Source organism: Glandiceps talaboti, chromosome 10, assembly GCF_964340395.1.
Source record: "Glandiceps talaboti chromosome 10, keGlaTala1.1, whole genome shotgun sequence".
Classification (NCBI taxonomy): domain Eukaryota; kingdom Metazoa; phylum Hemichordata; class Enteropneusta; family Spengelidae; genus Glandiceps; species Glandiceps talaboti.
In genome coordinates, this window is record NC_135558.1 from 15,286,209 (window position 1) to 15,307,407 (window position 21,199).

The following is a 21,199-nucleotide window of genomic DNA, read 5'->3' on the forward strand; positions in this document are numbered from 1 at the left end:
TTAAAACATTCTCAAATTGATTCTCTTGAAGGACTTGTTAGGGTGTCAATTGAAGCCCCCCCCCCCTCCATTTTTGTGTCACATGATAATAATATTTTTGGTTTAAATGCAGAAAATAATAGTCTCCGAAGCATAGATGACAAATACATTGGCTCTTCTTAGCTAGATAATATTATCTTTGGATATTTTCCAATATTTTACAAATGTTGATACAGCCATTTAAACATTGGCAATGAGCCCAAGCTTGAAACATCTGTTTTAAAGGGCAATGTTTTAATCCCAGGTCATTGCATTAGTTTTATCTTAATAAGGATAAAATGTGATTATCCTTTCATGAATTAATGGGATTATCTATAGCTGTACCAGACAACTGGTTTTTTAACCTAGATCTCAATCCTAAACTAAAGCTGGTCTACTATTTTAGGCACTGCTTAAATGACATCACTTCCTGTATAAGATCATAATATCCTGTTCGAACGTAAAAAAGAAAAAATTGTCCCACTTTTATCCATAATGTTGTGGATTTCTTTGACGGAACCATATTTCTGTCCCGGGCAAGTTTGGTGGGAATGCATCATCTGTCACTCTGAAAGGTCAATGACCTTGTGTATATTCACAGCAATATAAGGAGTTTATTCTCACAAACCGTGATTGTTTTAACTTCTACAGCTGTCTGAAGACACGAGGGAAAACCCCAACACTTGGCAATTTGACAGAAAACAAGATATCACACTGTTTAAATGCATTTTGACACTGCTATGTGATTAGGTATCACTTCCATGATGGCATATTTTCTATTAACTTTTGTGTGACATCTTATCTTTTTCTCTAACACTTTGTAAAGTGAATTCAGTTTATCATATTAGTCGGCAGTATTACACATAAATTTGATATTAGCCATTGATAAATTTTGACCCAGCTATGTGTGTAGGTATCACTTCTACTATTAAAGGCATATATCTTCAAATGGAAATTAATCTGTGTTGGTAAACCATAGTATTCAATTTAACTTTTGTTCCAAACACACCTTGAAAATTTACCTGAAATTTTCGACCGCCCACTTCAGTCTTTGTCAACAGATTAACCCACTATTCAGTAGATGTGACCTTATCGATACGTGAGCCTAACAACGGGTCAATCTATTGTAGAAGACTGAAGTGTGCAGTTGAAAATTTTCAGGTAAAATTTTCAAGTTGTGTTTGGAAGAAAAGTTAAATTGAATGCTAAGGCATATTTCTGTTAGCGTTTTTTAATGTGACATCGTATCTCTTTTGTCTGACACTTTGTAAACTGAATTCAGTTTATCATACTTAGTCAGTGGTATTACATATAAATTTGATACGAGTCATTGATAAATACAAGAATGCAATCTCTTCGTCTGAAGTTAGAGTTGCAATGGGTTTAATAGGTGAATGACTATTAGCCTCTGGATATGAAAGACTGTTTATCTATAATGCCGTGTTACATATCTTCGAGGCATGCTTGTTACCATGAAGATGAAAAAAATAAGAGTTTCCATTCTTGTACAGTCTTATTTTGGACTTTATTTACATGTAAAATTAGTCGGTACGTAAATAATCATTCTACAGTTTCAAGAAAAATTGTTGTGTAGTTTTGATAAATCACCAGGAAAAATTAAATCTTGCTCTATAACTTGCACAGCTGCAAGAATAATATATAAAAACATTAAATTTGGCACAATAATACCAACTTGTAAAATTCTGGAAACCTTGTCTCCAAAACTCATCACATTAAGAGTCCTTGGGAAATGTATTGACCACTTTGCTCATTTATGGAGACTCTTCACAACTTGACCAACTTTGGAGTGGGTGGATAATATTATGGTCATCTATAGAGGGCGCCCTTTCCTAGATTCCCAAGTTCTCCCTTCCTCTTCAAAAGCAGTCGGTCTGTACTTACTCAACTCACACACTATCTGAGAGAGTAGTATGGTACAGAATAAATACAACATTAAATGCACAAATATGGCAGCTGCAACATCATGATGAAGACGACCACCAGAAACTTACAGAGAAACTGACATCCAGTGATCGAATGTAGTGCCAACATTTGGGTGGAATGTACAGTATATCACCTGGTTGGAGGATACACTCCTGATAAGTTGCTGAAGTGAACAAAGGAAACTTTTCTAAGTTTGGATTTTCGACGTCTACCTACAAGAAATGGAAAAATAAAATACTTTAAGTCAATGATCTTTTTGACAACCTATCCTACTTATACTGGAAGAACATTGGAAATTAAGAAAACAAGTCTTTTTGTCATTTCAACTTTGTGAAATTCTAGCCTTTAGGAAACACAGTGTAAATTTGGAACTAAAAAGTAAGAAGTGTGCATTTAAAGTGACACAGGCTAAGTTTAAAATCTTTTTTACCTTGGTGAAAATGCTTGCATAAAATATTGATTGCACTTTTCTAGCATTAATATTTATGAATTGTCTTTGATGACATTAACAACAGTCCTTTGGCATTATCAACACAATTATTAGCATAAAGTGGCTTTTAAATTTTAGCGTAAGTGTAATTATGTAAGTGTAATTATGAAAGATTATATATATATATATATATATATATATATATATATATATATATATATATATATATATATATATATATATATATATATATATATATATATATATATATATATATAAGTACTGTGTAATTCATTTGTGTCATTCATTTTGTATATATTTGTTTTGTTGTGACGGTATCTTTACTAGGCTTATTCGATGTACTGTAAAATTTTGATTTAGAGTGACTTATAAGCCCTGAAAGGGCTGGGTGAAAAATGCTTCTTTTTGTGTATTCCTATTGTAAAATGTCACTATACTAAACTACAACTACTATCTCATGAAATCGTTACATGTAATTCGCCCGAATATCAGGTTTGACTTCTGTTAATAGCACATGATGGTTTAATATTTACTTCTTAGAAAAGTAACTGTAAATGTACATCTTCTTAATCTTAATTGGCTTAAGCTGATTTTATAACTTTTTACTCAAGTGAATATACTTATATATAACTTTGATTGAACCATTCTTGTATAATGTCAATGTTGGTGTATGCTTTTGATAACATTGCAATTGCCTTCAAGCATTGTTAGAACAGCTGATTGCATAGTAGGCATTTCTTGAACATTATTATACATATAATAAATTACGTCATCGGATCGTTTATACGCTATATCTTAATACCAGGTTGAGTTCACTCAATTGCAAGTAGTGGTATAAGTATTGTTTAGTAAGGAGAATACCGTGTGTACCTAGCAATTATGCTAAAAAAACATATAAACTCAGTATGCGCCTCTTTAATGTACACTGCTTTTAGGGATGAAGCTGTGAGGGAGTGACGTTAAGTCACATCCATTTGCCCTGACTACCGGAGGCAGCACACATGGTGCTCCTATTACGCATAAGCAAAGTGTCAACATCTTGCAGTAAGACTAGTGACAGTTTAGGTAAATTGTATGCTTTAAGTAAGTAATACATTACAGGTATAGCTTTAAATATGAAGCAAAAAAATTACCTCAAAATTCATATAAACTGAGTTTATGTCCTTTTAATTGACTGCTAAATTCCAATATTACCTGACTAGTGTTATTCAGTAAATGGCCGTCATGTGGATAGACACTTTCACTGACATCCTCTGAGTAGAGTCTGACATATTTCCTGCCTACAACCTGTGCCAAACAGTTGTATTTGGGATCATGGTGTAATGGTGACACAGTTCCTCTTGGGCCAAACCATGCATTGATATCAACATCATCATCCTCATTACCAAGGCAACAGTAGTCAGGAATACAGATATCCTTCTTCAATTCTGGAATCTGATGTCAAGTAATTGATTATTTAATGGTGAATAAAATTGCATTTTAGAAAGACATATGTAAATATCCTTCAAAAAACAATTTTTCATGATTTCCCTGAGAAAGATCATGATGGCTATAAAGTATAAACATCAGACACTACAATCTCAAGCCCATCAGTACCAGATACTTGCAGTGCCCTCTATGGCCAAACTTTCATGAGTGTAGTGAGTAAAAGTGCAGCAGAAAACACTGCATGCACTCATGCAAGTAATTCTGAATGCTCATACTGGAACTCGCACAGAATGGGTTTCTGTACGTTATTATTATATATGTTTATCTGAAACAGCAAATTCCTGTAAAAATGATACTGTATGATCACTCATTTTGGTGTACAATGAACAATCACACCCTCATTTACATATTATTTGCAAGCAGGTACGCAATGTTTGCAGTATTGCACTGCCGTGCAAATACCACTAGTATGCATGCACAACGGTTCAATTAATCACTGATACATGTTTAACAATAGTAATAATAACCTTTTATTAACAGTGTCCGAGTAAAACCTTGTAGAGTCAAACTGAATGACACTCTTCTTACTTACAGCCTGGCAAATTGAGCCAAACCCTGACCTGGGCTCAAGCCTCGACTACAGTGGTAAGAGGCCACTGACTTAACTACTCCACTACCGACAACCAAACTTGTATGTACCTTTTGGGAAGCAAACACGATTAAGTTATGATTATTGAGAACATATTTCATTTCAAGTACATGTATGTATTAAATCATAATTTGTGCTTACCTGATCAAAGAGCTGATGTTGTGCAAGATAGCCAATATCTGAATTCTTAGAACCCTGAAATCATAAAACACAAAAAAATGACTTTTACATGAAAGTACCACAGCTTGGATTATGACAATCAATCAATCACTCAATCAATAATCCATGACACATTGCGTCCAGTAGATAAAGAGAAGATAAACATGAAGAATGGGAATCAAATTAGAAGATGCACACATGCAGTGCATGTCATATAAATTAATCATCAATTTTTGTTAAAATAAATTGGCTATCGCAGACCAAAAATGTAATTGTGCAGCACGGTTGATATTTTTGACATCTGATGTAGTCGATGGAATGACTGCATGATTAATAGTTTCGCACTATATATAAAATTCCAAAATATCTATTCTGCACATCAAAAAATGTAACCATGCAGCACCATTGTAATTTTGGAATCTGCAAAATGTCAATTGTGCAAGGACTATGTTTTTAAATCGGGATTTTCAACCATGCAAAAACTGTCTATTGTCCAGTGATTTGTAGATTCTGTATGAGTTTCAAAAATGTAAATTGTGATGCATCACACTTTTTTTTTGGTCTTCAGGATAGACATTTTGGATTTAAATCATGTCTAAAATTCTATTGTGGAGTAATTTCTGGAGTAGTTACATTTGGTATCTCTAATCTGTGCAATACGTTTTTGGCTTTCAATCATTTCAAAAAGTCTATTGAGCAATGATTTCTAGACTCTCTTTGATTTCCAAAATTGCCAATTATGACACACAATTACATTGTTGGTTTTCACGATAGACATTTTTTAAAGTTTCAGTTCAAAATGTGTGTGAAATCATCTACATGTACATGAATATGGTCGAGGTCTACAAAATACTGAATAACATTGAGGACTGCACAGTTACCATGACAAGGAGTATGTACACAGCAACCCGAGGTCACAACTATAAACTTCAGAAGCCACCTGCACAACTATATAATCGTAGATATTCATTTCCTGTTCGCGTCATGAATGGAACGCTTTGCTGAACCATGTAATCGTGTCAAAAGACACAAATGATTTCAAGAACAATATTGATCAGAATTTTTGCACGACTAACAGGAACTGAGGGACTTTATTATCTGCAGATACTTGTCCCTAAATGAACTGAACTGAATACAAATACTTCATATTGACCATTTGTGTCCCAACATTGAATACTATTGCCTTTAGGCCTAAAAAAATTGTGTGGTTCCGATACAATTTTACAATAGGTGGGCTAGGTAATTTCTTAAAAATATTTTATTAAAAAATTGTTTCATGTGTGAGTGTCTATGTTCATGTAGTTATGTTTTCCGTTGTTTTCCATATGGTCTCTGTGTTATTGGTTTCTTGTCATCAGATGTACAGCCATTACAAATTGGAAGAACAGTTTTGTAGTGTCTTTTAAGTTGATGTCAGTTTCCATATCCATTATTTCTTGCAGACTTCACTATTTTCATTATTTTTATTTGTTTTATCTCAAATACATAAAAAAACTAGGTGGGGTTGGGTAACCTGAACCAAACAATTATTTTTTAGGCCTTACCAATATATGACACCTCCACTACCACTATTACTACCACTACCACTATCACTTACCGCATTCTGTATGTATTTATCAATAAACTCAGAAACAGTCATTAACGTCTGTGACCAGCCTTCATCAGTGTACCTAGCACCAAGCTCAATTGGAACGGTTCTCCAGCCGGCAATCTGATGGAGGTAGTCAAGACTACAAACAACAATTAGAAATACGTAAAGATGATGATGGATTGTTAATTATTATAACAAGACCCTACAGCCTTAGAATGGATATAGTTTGATAGTCATCCTGTCTTTGTAAATGGAAAGACTATTGTTCCTGACTACCCAATGGGTGGTGAGCCACATATGCAGAAGTTACCATAAACCAAGGATTCAGTATATCATGAGAACATTTATAAGGTGTTCATGTAATTCCATAAGACTAATTCTTACATATTACTCAACCTGGTACAGTAACATTGTGCTAATATATGGAACACATTTCAGCCACTACACAATGTTCATTATGAAATGTCAATAGGGTTACAGTGTTCTTGTGGGTATGTAGTGTGGCCTTCAGTCACATTTTTCATTACCCTCTGCTGGTACATGTTATAAATCCATTAAAACCAAAAGTAATCGTGTCAAAAACAGCTTTTATCCAACTCCATGTTCAGAGTCATAATATTGTTGTAGTATCAAGGTTTTTACCTACTGCATCCTTTGTCCTAGTAAACTGTAAATTTTGTCATCTGAAATGTTATTTTCATTATTTGCAATACCACTACAAATTTCATTTTACATCTTTTTACACATATGACAAAAAAGTATTATTATTATTTTACGTATGAAGATAATAAAACTCTGTCTTTAAATAAATTCCTTGTACATGGAAAGACTAAATATATTGAACTATGACCTTTCAACCCTTACCTCCATCTTCTGGTTGCCATGGCAGGCCAATGTTGCATCGCTCCTTGGAGTACAACTGGTGTTTTGGTATTCATATATGCTGACTGGAAATGTTCTAATGATGGACTCTCAACATGTTTTATCTCTCTGTCTTTGTTGATGTGTGGTATATTGTCTATTAACTTCATTTTCTTGGAAACATGGACCTAAATACAAATAAAGTAATCAAGTATGCACTTCTTGTCTGGCTATGAGGAGACTAGTAGACGTCTATTACCCATAGGGCTGTTATGCAGCAACTATTTCCCGAGGCTGAAAGCCAAACAGGGCAATTCTCGCTACCTGAAATACAATATTACTGCCTAGGTGCATCATAAAAATAACGAACATTCGATTTGTTGGTCGACACCTTAACTTCCATTCCACAGGCTTCCCATTCATTACCATAGGCGCAAATGAGAAGACATGTAAATAGACATTTTTGTTCTATTTTGACCCTCTAGCATGAGCTAAAAAGCTATTGCAGGTACTGAGAATTGTTGTTGCGTCAACACAAGGGTAATATGATGTCAACTAGTGCCTAAATAAAGCCAGGGAATAAGTGTTTTATAACACATCAGTGTTCTCTGGTACATATTCTTTGTATATTCAAAACAAATCACTATAAAAAAAAAACTATCACACTACATGACTATTATTGCCCTACCATAATTAGAACATGACTAGTGTCTTGCGCTATGCAAATTGATGTCAATATAGGTCACGTCTATACCACATGACATGATGTAAGCCAATCACTGAAGACTGGATGAATATGACACATTATAAGTTAATATATCAATGGTCAAGAACAAGACAAATATATCTCCTGTGTTAAAAACGATAGAAGTAACATTTGTCTTTTTCTGAGCTATTCATAATTTGTTTTTCAAGAAAACCAGTTTCTGGTATGAATGCAATTCTAGCTTGGTATTTTGATGCGAAGGTTGAAATGATGACATCATCAGATTGTGATTGTAGTAATGGTGATTTTCAAATCAAATCAAACACCTTTTAAATTATAGCACTACATGTACACATATTATTTGTTTGTAGTCTCTTGTAAACTTAGAAATTGTCAAGAAAAAACAACACAAAAATTCTGGGGCATAGCCATAATATAATTTTGACAGTAATTATTAAATATAATGTTAACCAAAAACCAAAATCACACTTCCTGTCAATTTATACAACCAGCAGCAACCTCACTAGCCTGTTTACTGTGCTGTTAAGATACATTGTTAAGTAGTCATACCTCCTACCCTTGCATTGGTTTAGGAGGTATGAACAGCTAACTTTATTATCTCAACAGCACAGTAAACAGACTGAGAATGTGGAGGTTAGGAGGTACAACCAGTTAATAATGTATCTCAACAGTCCAATAAACAGGCTTCAATCTCATTAAAATTATGGTTTTAGAATAGTCATCCAATCACAATGCATACCTTGTCTTCATTTTGAGGCAACACTTCGCTTTCTTTCGGACTGATTTTCCCCTTTTCATTTTCTCCTCTTTGCAGTTGATGAATTCTTGTTGCTAGGTGACTGAGAATATCATCCATAATTGGAGCTCCCATCAATAATCCCATATCACAGGCTTTGAGGGCTTCCTGTTAAACAAAACACAATAAGAAAAAACAAAACAAACAAAACCATTGAACATTAACTTTGAAAGTTCAATGTATGGCTTGGAGAAACTTTCTTCTTCTCCTCCTTGTTTGTGTTCTACATAATTCAGAAAGGCTGAGCACATGATGTACTAGATTGACAAAGTTGAATCTGTTTTTATCTTGCTTGTAGACTTTAAGTGATTTTTTGATAACAGATACATGTAGGTGAAAACTATGAGTTCAAAACGCAGTATTTGCAAAAACAAAAACTTTGCAAACACCTGGTTTGCAGAGGCATCCAAGGTTACGCATTCGTGCCATCATGTTTTGGCAGCCCCCCACCCCCATAAACATTTGATGTATGACTCATTTGCCTGGTATAATAGTAGTGGGATGATTCGGGGTCAGTGCACACATGATGGAGAGAAGAAGTTGAGGTCTGCTTTTTCTTTTTCTGCATACCAAGTTAGCACTATACCAGATCACCAATATCATTTTACGCACCTTACAGTTACAATGACAACCGTCTGGCCCTTGACTGCACATCAACGCAAGACATTTCAACAACGATGCAATGGAGTAGAGATGCCTCCACGCTATATCCACGTCTTTCCAGTGTCCCGTGTTTAGTTTTTCCCAGGTGTATGCAAGAATTTCCCCTGTAAGCTGCGTACATCGTTTATACTCATTCTTGAAGTAACAGTTTATGCAACAATCTAATTTTAAATGTATCGCACTTCCGGTTTTCTCTTGCAGTGTTTTCGCCAGTTCAAAATATCCTTTTGAAGTTGGAGCAATTTCTTTCAAAAGTTCTGGAAGGGAAGTCATACTACCTTTGCTGATTTTTTTAACATCAAAGCGTTTATCGTCGTGCCATGGGAACTACTTGAAAATGTCAGGTTCATGCACAAACTGGAAAAATCAGAACATAAACAACTGCACGTGTTTGTTTGTACAGCATACAGGGCGCAGCCATTTTGTATGAAATATCACCGTCGGTGGCGCTATTTAGTACTGTTCGTGGTTCGCGTGTATGCGTGTATGGGCCATGTGGTGAGCTGCTGCACTATACATTTGTTACCAAGCCACATCGCTGATGGCTCACTTCATTTCCGTCCGCTTACTACACACATAAAACTTGCAAACATCATGTTAATTTGACAAACTGCCAATTTGTCTTGATTTTATTTTAGTTGGTAAACATGATAAAAGTCACACATTAGAAGCCAATACCCAAACTTAATTTAAAAGTGAACAATAATTCTTACAAATTTCAATCATTTTAATAAAGTAGATTTTTTCACAGACTTTTCAGTTAAGCTTCTTATCACAAATATCTTATTTCTTTCTCCATATTTTGTTCTTTCGAAATTGAGCCCGGAAATGGCAAAGATATACGAGAAGAAAGGTGTTCAGAGAATAGTGAGCGTATACTCGTACACATATATACACTTTATTGGCACGTTCCAACAATGACAGGAATCGGAATAGCATCAATTCTAGGCCGTTGTCTTAGCACGGTAGCCAGTGACAGTGAGTCCCGTTAGTCCCGACGGTTATCACTACTCCCTCTGTCTGAAAATACAATGATATATGAAACTATTACAGATGAGGAGTAATTGAAAATATACCTTTGGGAGGGGTTACTCTAAAACGTGCTGTAAGATAAAGGGGGATATGATATAAAGTGGTGTCGGAAATTGATCAATCTTGAATCAACAAATGAAACATTTGTGTACATAGGGTGACTGGTTGGCTATGATATCGTGTCAAAACACAATTATATGGAGGGCATGGTGGATATTTCGAATTAAAAAAAAAATCAAGAACGGGGGTATATTTGACAACATGGTGTGTGTGTGTGTGTGTGTGTGTGTGTGTGTGTGTGTGTGTGTGTGTGTGTGTGTGTGTGCACCAGTATCTTCAGATATCAATTCACCAAATCGAAAAGTAATGTAATTCACCATTCAGCAGTAAATCTTGTGTAAATTCGCCAATATCACATACAGTTTTGTCATAGTTTGACTATAGCCTTACTAGAATGAACGTTAAATACGTGTGTGGGTTTGCAATGTATACCAGAGTCGTGTACACATGAGATAGGGACCGGTCAATTTCTCCGGCTGGCGGAGGCCTGGTGATGGATTTTTCTATAGGGCCGATAAAAGTCACTGACTCCCCCATCCTGTTAACGAAAGAGGGCTGACCCCCTATCGCTTATTTTTAAAACATGATGACATCACCCCTGCCCCCAACTCCCCTCCATATCATATTCACATGCCGGGTATTCACATGCTGGGTATTTCATCGTGACTCAGAGTGGCCTGCTTGCCTATGTCTCGCAAATAATATAATTAGCACAACACGTAATTAGCAACTACATAGGGATGACATTAAAAAAAAAAGTTTACTTGTAATATCATTGTGGTCGTAATATAAAAGTAAGGAGGAAAGGTTTGGATGGAAATATGTACATCTCCCACGGAGGTTCTCCTTCTAGAAGCTCTGGGTGTTTGACTTTTTAAGCCAACTTTTATACTATTCAATACATTCCAAACGTTACAAGACAGCACAACCATATAACTACATGCAGCAACTAAACTAGGGTTGAATTTTTTAAAGTTTCATATCATCTTGAGAGTAAAAGGTAGGGGATAGAGATCTTGAGACGGGTATTGTCCACCTCTCATTGAGGAGAGTTTCTTTACTTTAAGAGTCTGTTATGACAATTTTTTATACTGTGTAAGCAATAATTTCACAGATGTCAGTACATAGTCATAGGGTAAAAGTGTTCAATTTTTTTTTGAAATAACATCATAACAGTAAAAGGTTGGTGCATATCTGATTGTTTGTTGAATGAGTGGCTCCCATTCATCTGGGCGTGAGGGCGTACCAGGGGTCTCCTCCCAGCAGATCTGTAGTTTTTTGGCTCATTATCTGGCAATGTTTAAGTTATTATCCATAGCTTCCTTTCAGGTAATAAGTTCATAATTTCAAAAAGCTAAAGTGAATATAAGTTTCGCATGTTACATGAAAATTACACTGTCTATAACATTATAGTGGCATTACTATTGCAGATAGCAAAGCCACTTTGCTATGTAAGAGAACTTAGGTGCCCATATCTATATTGTGCGTATTGCAGTGCATCATGATGTGTCAGGTGACTGGTACATAACTGGTGCGCCCCCAACGATGACGAAGGACAGAGCTACAACGTTATCCACGTCACAACTAATCAAGCAGATTACAATACACGGACGTCTTGACTATGGTGATGACGACCTGCGTTGAGACTCGTATAGCCTTATCTTGATACCTACACCTGAACGAAGACTATTTGGATTGTACCGACCTAACCATGCTAACAGCGATTTCCTTAGGTAAGACTACTTTCGTTGTTAAGGAAAAACACAAAACTGGTGTTGTGAGATTTCCACGTCGACGTCCCAGCCGGCGATTTTTCCTTGTACATAGTCGTAGTCACTCAAACACTCGACTCGGACTACTTGCGTAGTCGTGACTGTGGTGGGCGACATTTTTAATATTTGACTTGAATTGTAATGAGTTTTTTCTACTACGTGTTTTCGCGTCCATCGAAGATGGGTTAGCTATAAGCTTATATAGTTATGTTTAGTTTTACGTGCACTGTTTGGATTTGAGTATAACTCTCCAGGTAACTCCCGAGCTCCCATGGTTGTGAAGACCGCAAAAGTGTTTCGCTGAAGAATTCTGTAATTTTGGCAGCGTGGTCTAGGCTACCGGGATGCTACTGGAATTTCATGCTAATAACAATGTGAACATGTTAGCGCAAAGAATTTCTACAAAATTACAATAAACTCCTCACTTCTTTTGGAACCAAAAGTCCCCGTCCAAAGTAGCAGGTTTTGAGAAAAAAAATCACGGACTGCAATGAGCAGGTGCCTCCGCAGATCTTTAAATTTCCTGCCCATATGTCGGAAGAGTGCAGAAGTTGTCGATACTTGCTACCTACTCGCCCAATTCACCCTGTCGCCAGTTAAATTCAATTTGAAACTTTATTTATTGGTATTTTACAGCAAAATTCAATGAAATTTTGACTGTGCTAAAGCAAATTCAGAAGCATCCTTATTCAGTGCGAAACATTCTTTGAATAAATTATCTCAGCGCTGAATAAATTAAATTACTCTGTACCCAGTTGTAGTTTTCAATAGCAGTTTTCCTCATTCGTTTGCCCCAAATTCGTAGTATCCCAAGTTTAATTTTACTATGCTATATATATATCAGTCAAAACAAATTATTATACTATATCATTAAAGTTTTCAAATTGTTAACGTTGTTATAATGTTGTAGCAAGCCACCTTCCCTGCCATTGACCCCGTTGTTCAGTGCCAGTACAATTTTATCTAAGCTTATCCTAGTTATGTTAACTTGTTACTAGCTAAGTTAGCTTTTTATAACCTAGTTAGCTGTTTACTTCAAAAGTCCACACAGTTGTGTACATGCCAATAATTTCTATGTATGTAAGAATTTGTCATTGATTACTTAATGTTAGTCTTTTCAAATTTTTGCCCTTTCAGGTAAAAGGATATGGATGCACCAGTGAATGAAAATAAATGAAAATTTAAAAACGCGATCCTTCACAAACCTGACAGCAACCTCAAAGCAGATGAAGATTTGAGACAACCAAGATAAGTTCTGCTAATTGTTACATTTAGAATTCTCAACCATTAAAGCTTTACTCTAGTCAAATTGCATATACAAAATATCGATTTAAACTAACTAGATATTAGAATTATCTGATTGACATGTACATGTAATGTTTATCAACTGGAGTTATGACACAACTATGACCTTCTGTTCACTGACAGGTCAGATACTAGTAACTTTCAAGTTTAAATGTGGAGATTGACAGCTCATATGTTAATATAAGTTGTACAGTATTTTTCAAATTATCTTTACTATAATTTTCTAAAAGCACACACAGTGGAACACAAGCAAATATCTATGAAAAGTAAAAAACAATAGACAATGATTAAATTTCATATTTGGGAAATTGTTGATGTGCATACACATTTTGTTGTTTAACTATTATTCAGGTTGGTTTGCATGGTGCAACACCTGGATGGCTTCATGCAATAAAAGAATCAAAGAAATTTCCATAAATGTGGTAGATTTACCCATCCTCTATCCTTTGCATTTTGACCGATACATTTTACCTCTCCTTGCAAAATCAAATTCCATTGGGAACAAATGAACATGCAATTGGCCAGAAAGACATAGTGAAATGAATACAAATTTCACTAGTCATGTAGCATATTATTTTGAGTGTGTCAGATGAAAGTTAATGGCATGAACATACAGACAGATATACATTGGATGTAGGGCATTATTGGGGCAATACTTTGATATTTGCCTTAGAAGACATATCGGAATAAGAAGACATATATGACAAACTCTTTCACACTGTATCATGCACAGCACTTCAAACACCTTCCACAACTCCACCAGTATGGTCAAACCCTCGGTCTTTATGGCACAGCCTGAATGACAACATATATTATTTAATGCATCAGATGTTGATCGCTTTAGGTAAACCTTTTTTGATGCAAGTGTACAGAAGAACCAAACATCATGAAGTCCAATAAGAAAATGTAATACATTCTGTTTTATCAATAAGTTCTGACAGACCCACAGTTTATATAAACACACCACCCTCTGGCTTGTATTGTTGGTGGGTTGATTAGTTTATGTTGTTTTATTAGTTGGATTTGTCATCATTTGGTTGGTCAGTCGGTTGGTTGGTCAGTCGGTTGGTTGGTTGGTTGGTTGGTTGATATTTTTGATCTAGGTTGGTTTGTTGTCTGTTAGTTGCTTGTCTGTTGGTTAAGTCATTTATTATCTTGTTTATGGTTGTTTGGACCTTTGAATTTATTTGTTGGTTAGTTTGTTGTCTAGTTGGTTAGTTGTTTTGCTTGTCAAGTTCATTTATTTGTTGGTTGGTTTTATGGGTCACAAATATTGTTGTACATCAATGATGCATTGAATTGGATTAGAAGGTGCTGTGACTACATGTATGTACGCCATGGGTTGGTCTAAACTCACCGATAACATAGAATGTTCATTGCATTTTCTTTTTTGGCCTCTGTGATGTGTGGTTCTTCTGTTCACTTCTACCAACCTCAATGAAAAAAATGTTTCTTAAAACCGATCAAAATCTGATGCCTTTGATATCCAGATATGTTGTCGGTTAGGCCAGGCCATACACATTGAGGGGGTAACCATACTGGTGAAGTTATGGAAGGGCTAAATGAACTGATGTGCCGATTCAGTGTGAAAGAGTTTGTCACATTGCCATCTCTTTCCGACATGTTTTCAATACCAACTGTCAATTTATTGAAACAATAATGTTATATTTCATATATATATATCTGTCTCAATGTTCATGGCATGAACTTTCATCTGACACACGAAAGATAACATGCTCCAAGGTCAGTGAGATTCATATTTTAATATTTCACCATATCTTTTTTTGCTAATTTCATGTTTATTTTTTTTCAGTGCAATTTGATTTTACATTGAAAAGTGAAAAGTACTGGTCACAATGCAAAGGATGGAGTATGGATATATTTGCAACATTTGTAGCCATTTCTTTGTTTCGTTTAGCTATGCAGCCATCCATGTGTTGCTCCATATGAACAGAGTCAGTACTTCACTGACTATTTCCGGTTGTCCAGCCACATTTTATGATCAATTTCAAAGTATTGATCATAACTTCCATACTGCTCTGTGGACTATTGTTTTTTTTTAATTACAAACCACTGTGACATTCTTTGTTCATGAGTTGCGAAATGTTACCTGCAAGGTGAGTTGTTTTCACTCTCGATCCAGTTTTGCAAAGTATTCATCTTGTATCTCAATAACCAACTGGGCAGCATGATATTTTGAAGATATTGGATGATTAAGCGGTGATCATTCACACAATCACTATTATGTTCATCAGTTATAAACTAATGTCCACAACAGCATGGTAATCTGCAAATATTCAATGTATTGTGTTAGCATGACTGTGCATGTATTACATATATTTCTCTCTCCCTCTCTCTCTACTCAGACAACACAACAAAATCAAAATGTACAATAGGCACCTGCCAGGATTTTGAATATGTTACAAACTATATGAAAAGGTATTTAGAGCTGATTGTTGTTTTACCTATTTTCTGATACATCTCTTTCTTACTTTCAAAACATATGCTAGTTGGTTTTGATTTGATTGTCAGATAGTATTCTTTTCAGATTAAAAACAATTTACATGAGCTGTCTAATGACCAACCAGCCTTCAAAATAAAAATGCATACAAAACGTGAGGCCGCCATTACTTTTTTGTCATGCATACATCCTCAATGGGTGAACAGCTGCCAAAATTGGTGTCCATGCAATGCCCTTCTGCTCATGACATATCCTTCCTTAATAATGTACACATTATTTCAGAATGTACATGGCTTGTTATGTCTGAATTTTTGCATTCATTGATATATAGATCAAAGGTGTTAATGATTATTGATTTGTGAATTGTAGGCATCAACATACCCCTGACCAGAATACCTCACATGTGAATACTATGCCCAATATTAGCTACAGTTGCTGCAGAACTACAATCCAAAGACTTGGATCCATCACCAAGAACACATCAAAGTCCACATTGTAGAGAAGGAGGGAGAAGTCAAGACTACTATGTACCATTATATCATCAAGAACAATTGTCACAATCCACCACAAGGTGTAAATATTGTGCAGGAAGAGGAAGAATTTGAGACTACCAGTTGCATCACCAAGAACACTCTTCGCAATCCACCGCAGTGCTAATTTGCACAGGAAGAGGAAGATGTCTACCAGTTACTTTCTGGGTTGGTCACCTTGTCTTTGTAAGAATTAAGTCTTTTATATCTCCTATAGTCATTTGGAAGACTATGTAGCATTTGTGCCAACGATGACATATATTAAATGAGTGAACAAGACTTAAGAACTTAGATGCTGTCTTTGTAAGAACCAGAAGCTGTAAAATGAACAACTTTTATTTCATAAGTACTGTTCATATTGTCAACTGTCATGTGAAGTGTATGTATTTATAATTTGTCAACAAATCCATACCCAATTCAGGAGTGTTTATCAAAAATCAAAATACAGTATCATCAGCAATAACTGGTAAACAATTAAAAGGATTATATAAACTGTTCCCAGTGAGTTCCCTCAAGTATAGCTGCCACCACCACCCCTCCCCCTCAAATAGCATATATCTGACAAATAAAAAAAAGAATGAAAAATGACTACAGCTACTGGGGTTTCGATATTTTAGATTTCTTTTTAAAGCCATACTGGCTTGAATATATGTTGTGGGTTACCTGGTATATGGCTCTATAGGGAACATAGGTGTTAAGGAATCAGGGATTGCAATTTCTGAGAAATGTCATAATTGTGAAAATCACTGTTACTGTAACGTTAAATAAGTGCAAACTGTCTCTAAATTATTCTTGGGGTTATTTAGCAAAGCCTTAATCCCCTGCCATGGCCACTGCCTTTTACATGGACTTGGTCTGAAGATGAGTGACCTACATAAACTCATTAAGGTCTGTAGTGCATACATGTGTGTGTGTGTGTGTGTGCGTGCGTGCGTGCGTGTGTGTGTGTGTGTGTGTGTGTGAATAACTTAAAGCTTGAAATCACTGGACCTATTGCTTAAGTTGATGTATTTGTTTAGGTGTTACAAGGGTGTCTACTTGTGAAAATTGTTAAACATAAAATGACTGTGCCATAGATATTAAGATAAAAAAGACTTAAGTTAACCCCACACACAGCTTAGTTGATATGTCTGGTACTAGACTGCGATAATCCATTTGGTATAATAAAGATAATAACATGTTTAGAGAAAGATGATGTGCAAAGTACGTTGAAAATGTGATATCTCATAGGAGCTTGCACCCTAAAATGGCTGACAGATTTGTGTATTTATTGGGGTGTCCAATGAGTCTTAAAGTGCACATTAATGGCCGTATTACCAAATGGGGACAAGAGTAACACAACCACCATACTCCTTGCAACATTTTAACCAATTGATGTTTGGGTCTAAAGAAGTGAACTAGATTAATTGGGTGTTATTCTAAAGTATTTAATCCCCAGCAACCATAATAATGGCACATGCAACTTTAAACTCTGCAATCATATCAAGTGACATAATTAATTTCATTCAATACAGTTATTGTGATACAGTGTTACTTAGCTAGTGCCAACTTGTATATTCTAAAACTACTTCTAAAACAAAGAATATTTGCTGAGCATTTGCAAGTAAAATACGAACTGCTAGTCATAACTATTGAGAATATGAATATCATTATTATCATTTCATTACAATTGAAAAATACCTAACCAATACAAATCTTCATTGTATTTATTTGGTAGACTCTGTTGCCCAGTCCCTTTGCGTATGCTTTGATCACCTCTAGTCTAGGCACCTAATCCTAACCCTAACCATACTAATGAATTTAACTATAATCCTAACCATATCTGTAAAGACTAACACAAACCATCTTTGGGTGGTTGTTAAGCTTACACAAAATAAAAAGCAACTTGGTCTACCATTTTTAATATAATGATGATTTTTTGGATATAATTATTCTTCATTTTGTATCATCATGATATTTTTAATTGTACCCAAGCTTTGATATAGATTAGAAATCCCTTAGAGTACCAAAGTAGTCATGCCACCTGGACGGGGGGAGGGGGAAGTTATACATTGATTATGGGAATAGCTATACTTTAGTTTTCTGATGTAACACCTGTACTACTTTCATGAGAGGGAACAACTATACAACTGTGTTTTAATTTTAATAATGAGGAGACAACTACACTTTATTTTCATGGAGGAGCAACTATACTAATTTTGGGAAAAGCTGTACTTTTAATACTTCAATGAGGAAACAGCAATAATTTTCTATTATGATTGAATAGCTATACTACCGATACATTTATAAGGGGGTCAGTTATACTTTAGCTTGATTACAGAACAGATATTGCTATTGGGGAAACAAACAGCTTTACTTTGATTTTATTGCAAGAGCAGCTACAATTTGATTCTATGAGGGACCTGATTTACTACTGTTATGGGGGCAGTTATACTTCACTTTTATCAGGGGAGAACTAGATTTTCTTTTATAGTGGAACAACTGCTATGGCAGATGCAGTTATACTTGCCATGTTACGGAACAGGTACACTTAGAGTGATACTTTAGTCTTTTAGGGGAACAGTTGCACTTTACTTTGATCGGGAATAGTTACACTTTACTTTCATTGGGGAACACTTCCACTTTACATTGATTGAGGAACAGTTACACATTACTTTGATTGAGGAAAGGTTATACTTTACTTTGATTAGGGAACAGTTACACTTTACTTTGATTAGGGAACAGTTACACTTTGATGAGGGAATAGTTATTCGTTACTTTCATTAGGGAACAGTTACACTTTACTTGATTAGGGAACAGTTACACTTTACTTTGATTGGGGAACAGTTACACTTTACTTTGATGAGGGAACTGTTATACTTTACTTTGATTGGGGAACTGTTACACTTTACTTTGATTGGTAAACAGTTACACTTTACTTTGATGAGGGAAAAGTTATTCTTTGCTTTGATTGGGGAACAGTTATTCTTTGCTTTGATTATGGAACAGTTACACTTTACTTTGATTGGGGAACAGTTATACTTTACTTTGATTATGGAACAGTTACACTTTACGTTGATTAGGGAACAGTTATACTTTGCTTTGATTGGGGAACAGTTATACTTTACTTTGATTAGGGAACAGTTACACTTTACTTTGACTAGGGAACAATTTCACTTTACTTTGATGAGGGAATAGTTATTCTTTACTTTGATTGGTAAACAGTTACACTTTACTTTGATGAGGGAACAGTTACACTTTACTTTGATTAGGGAACAGTTACACTTTACTTTGATGAGGGAATAATTATACTTTACTTTGATTAGGGAACAGTTACACTTTACTTTGATTAGGGAACAGTTACACTTTACTTTGATTAGGGAACAGTTACACTTTACTTTGATTAGGGAACAGTTACACTTTACTTTGATTGGGGAACAGTTATACTTTGCTTTGATTATGGAACAGTTACACTTTACTTTGATTAGGGAACAGTTACACTTTACTTTGATTGTGGAACAGGTATTCTTTACTTTGAATAGGGAACAGTTATTCTTTGCTTTGATTGGGGAGCAGTTATTCTTTACTTTGATTAGGGAACAGTTACACTTTACTTTGATGAGGGAATAGTTATACTTTACTTTGATTAGGGAACAGTTATACTTTACTTTGATTAGGGAACAGTTACACTTTACTTTGATTAGGGAACAGTTACACTTTACTTTGATTAGGGAACAGTTACACTTTACCTTGATGAGGGAATAGTTATTCTTTACTTTGATTAGGGAACAGTTACACATTACTTTGATTGGGGAACAGTTATACATTACTTTGATTGGGGAACAGTTATACTTTGCTTTGATTATGGAACAGTTACACTTTACTTTGATTGGGGAACAATTACACTTTACTTTGATTGGGGAACAGTTGTACTTTACTTTGATTGGAAAACAGTTATACTTTACTTTGATTAGGGAACAGTTACACTTTACTTTGATTAGGGAAAGGTTACACTTTACTTTGATTGGTGAACAGTTACACATTACTTTGATTGGGGAACAGTTATACTTTGCTTTGATTATGGAACAGTTACACTTTACTTTGATTAGGGAACAGTTACACTTTACTTTGATTGTGGAACAGGTATTCTTTACTTTGATTAGGGAACAGTTATTCTTTGCTTTGATTGGGGAGCAGTTATTCTTTACTTTGATTAGGGAACAGTTACACTTTGATTAGTGAACAGTTACACTTTACTTTCATTAGGAAACAGTTACACTTTACTTTGATTGGTGAACAGTTACACTTTACTTTGATTGGGGATCAGTTACACTTTACTTTGATTGGTGAACTGTTACACTTTACTTTGATTACGGAACAGTTATACTTTGATTGGTGAACAGTTACACTTTACTTTAATTAGGAAACAGTTACACTTTACTTTGATTAGGGAACAGTTATACTTTACTTTGATTGGGGAACAGTTACACTTTACTTTGATGAGGGAATAGTTATACTTTACTTTGATTAGGGAACAGTTATACTTTACTTTGATTAGGGAACAGTTACACTTTACTTTGATTAGGGAACAGTTACACTTTACTTTGATTAGGGAACAGTTACACTTTACTTTGATGAGGGAATAGTTATTCTTTACTTTGATTAGGGAACAGTTACACATTACTTTGATTGGGGAACAGTTATACATTATTTTGATTGGGGAACAGTTATACTTTGCTTTGATTATGGAACAGTTACACTTTACTTTGATTG

The 21,199-nt window shown here is 35.1% G+C and overlaps 1 protein-coding gene across 1 annotated transcript; it reads right to left on the minus strand.

The window, feature by feature from the left end:
* Positions 1–2,000: 2,000 nt before the first annotated feature.
* On the minus strand, positions 2,001–9,560 carry LOC144440649 (bifunctional peptidase and arginyl-hydroxylase JMJD5-like). Its single transcript, XM_078130035.1, has 7 exons — positions 9,237–9,560; positions 8,568–8,732; positions 7,105–7,289; positions 6,247–6,379; positions 4,632–4,685; positions 3,608–3,847; positions 2,001–2,174 (listed from the first exon to the last, which is right to left on the minus strand). The coding sequence occupies exons 1-7, from the start codon at positions 9,558–9,560 to the stop codon at positions 2,001–2,003; spliced, it is 1,275 nt and encodes a 424-aa protein (XP_077986161.1).
* Positions 9,561–21,199: the final 11,639 nt, after the last annotated feature.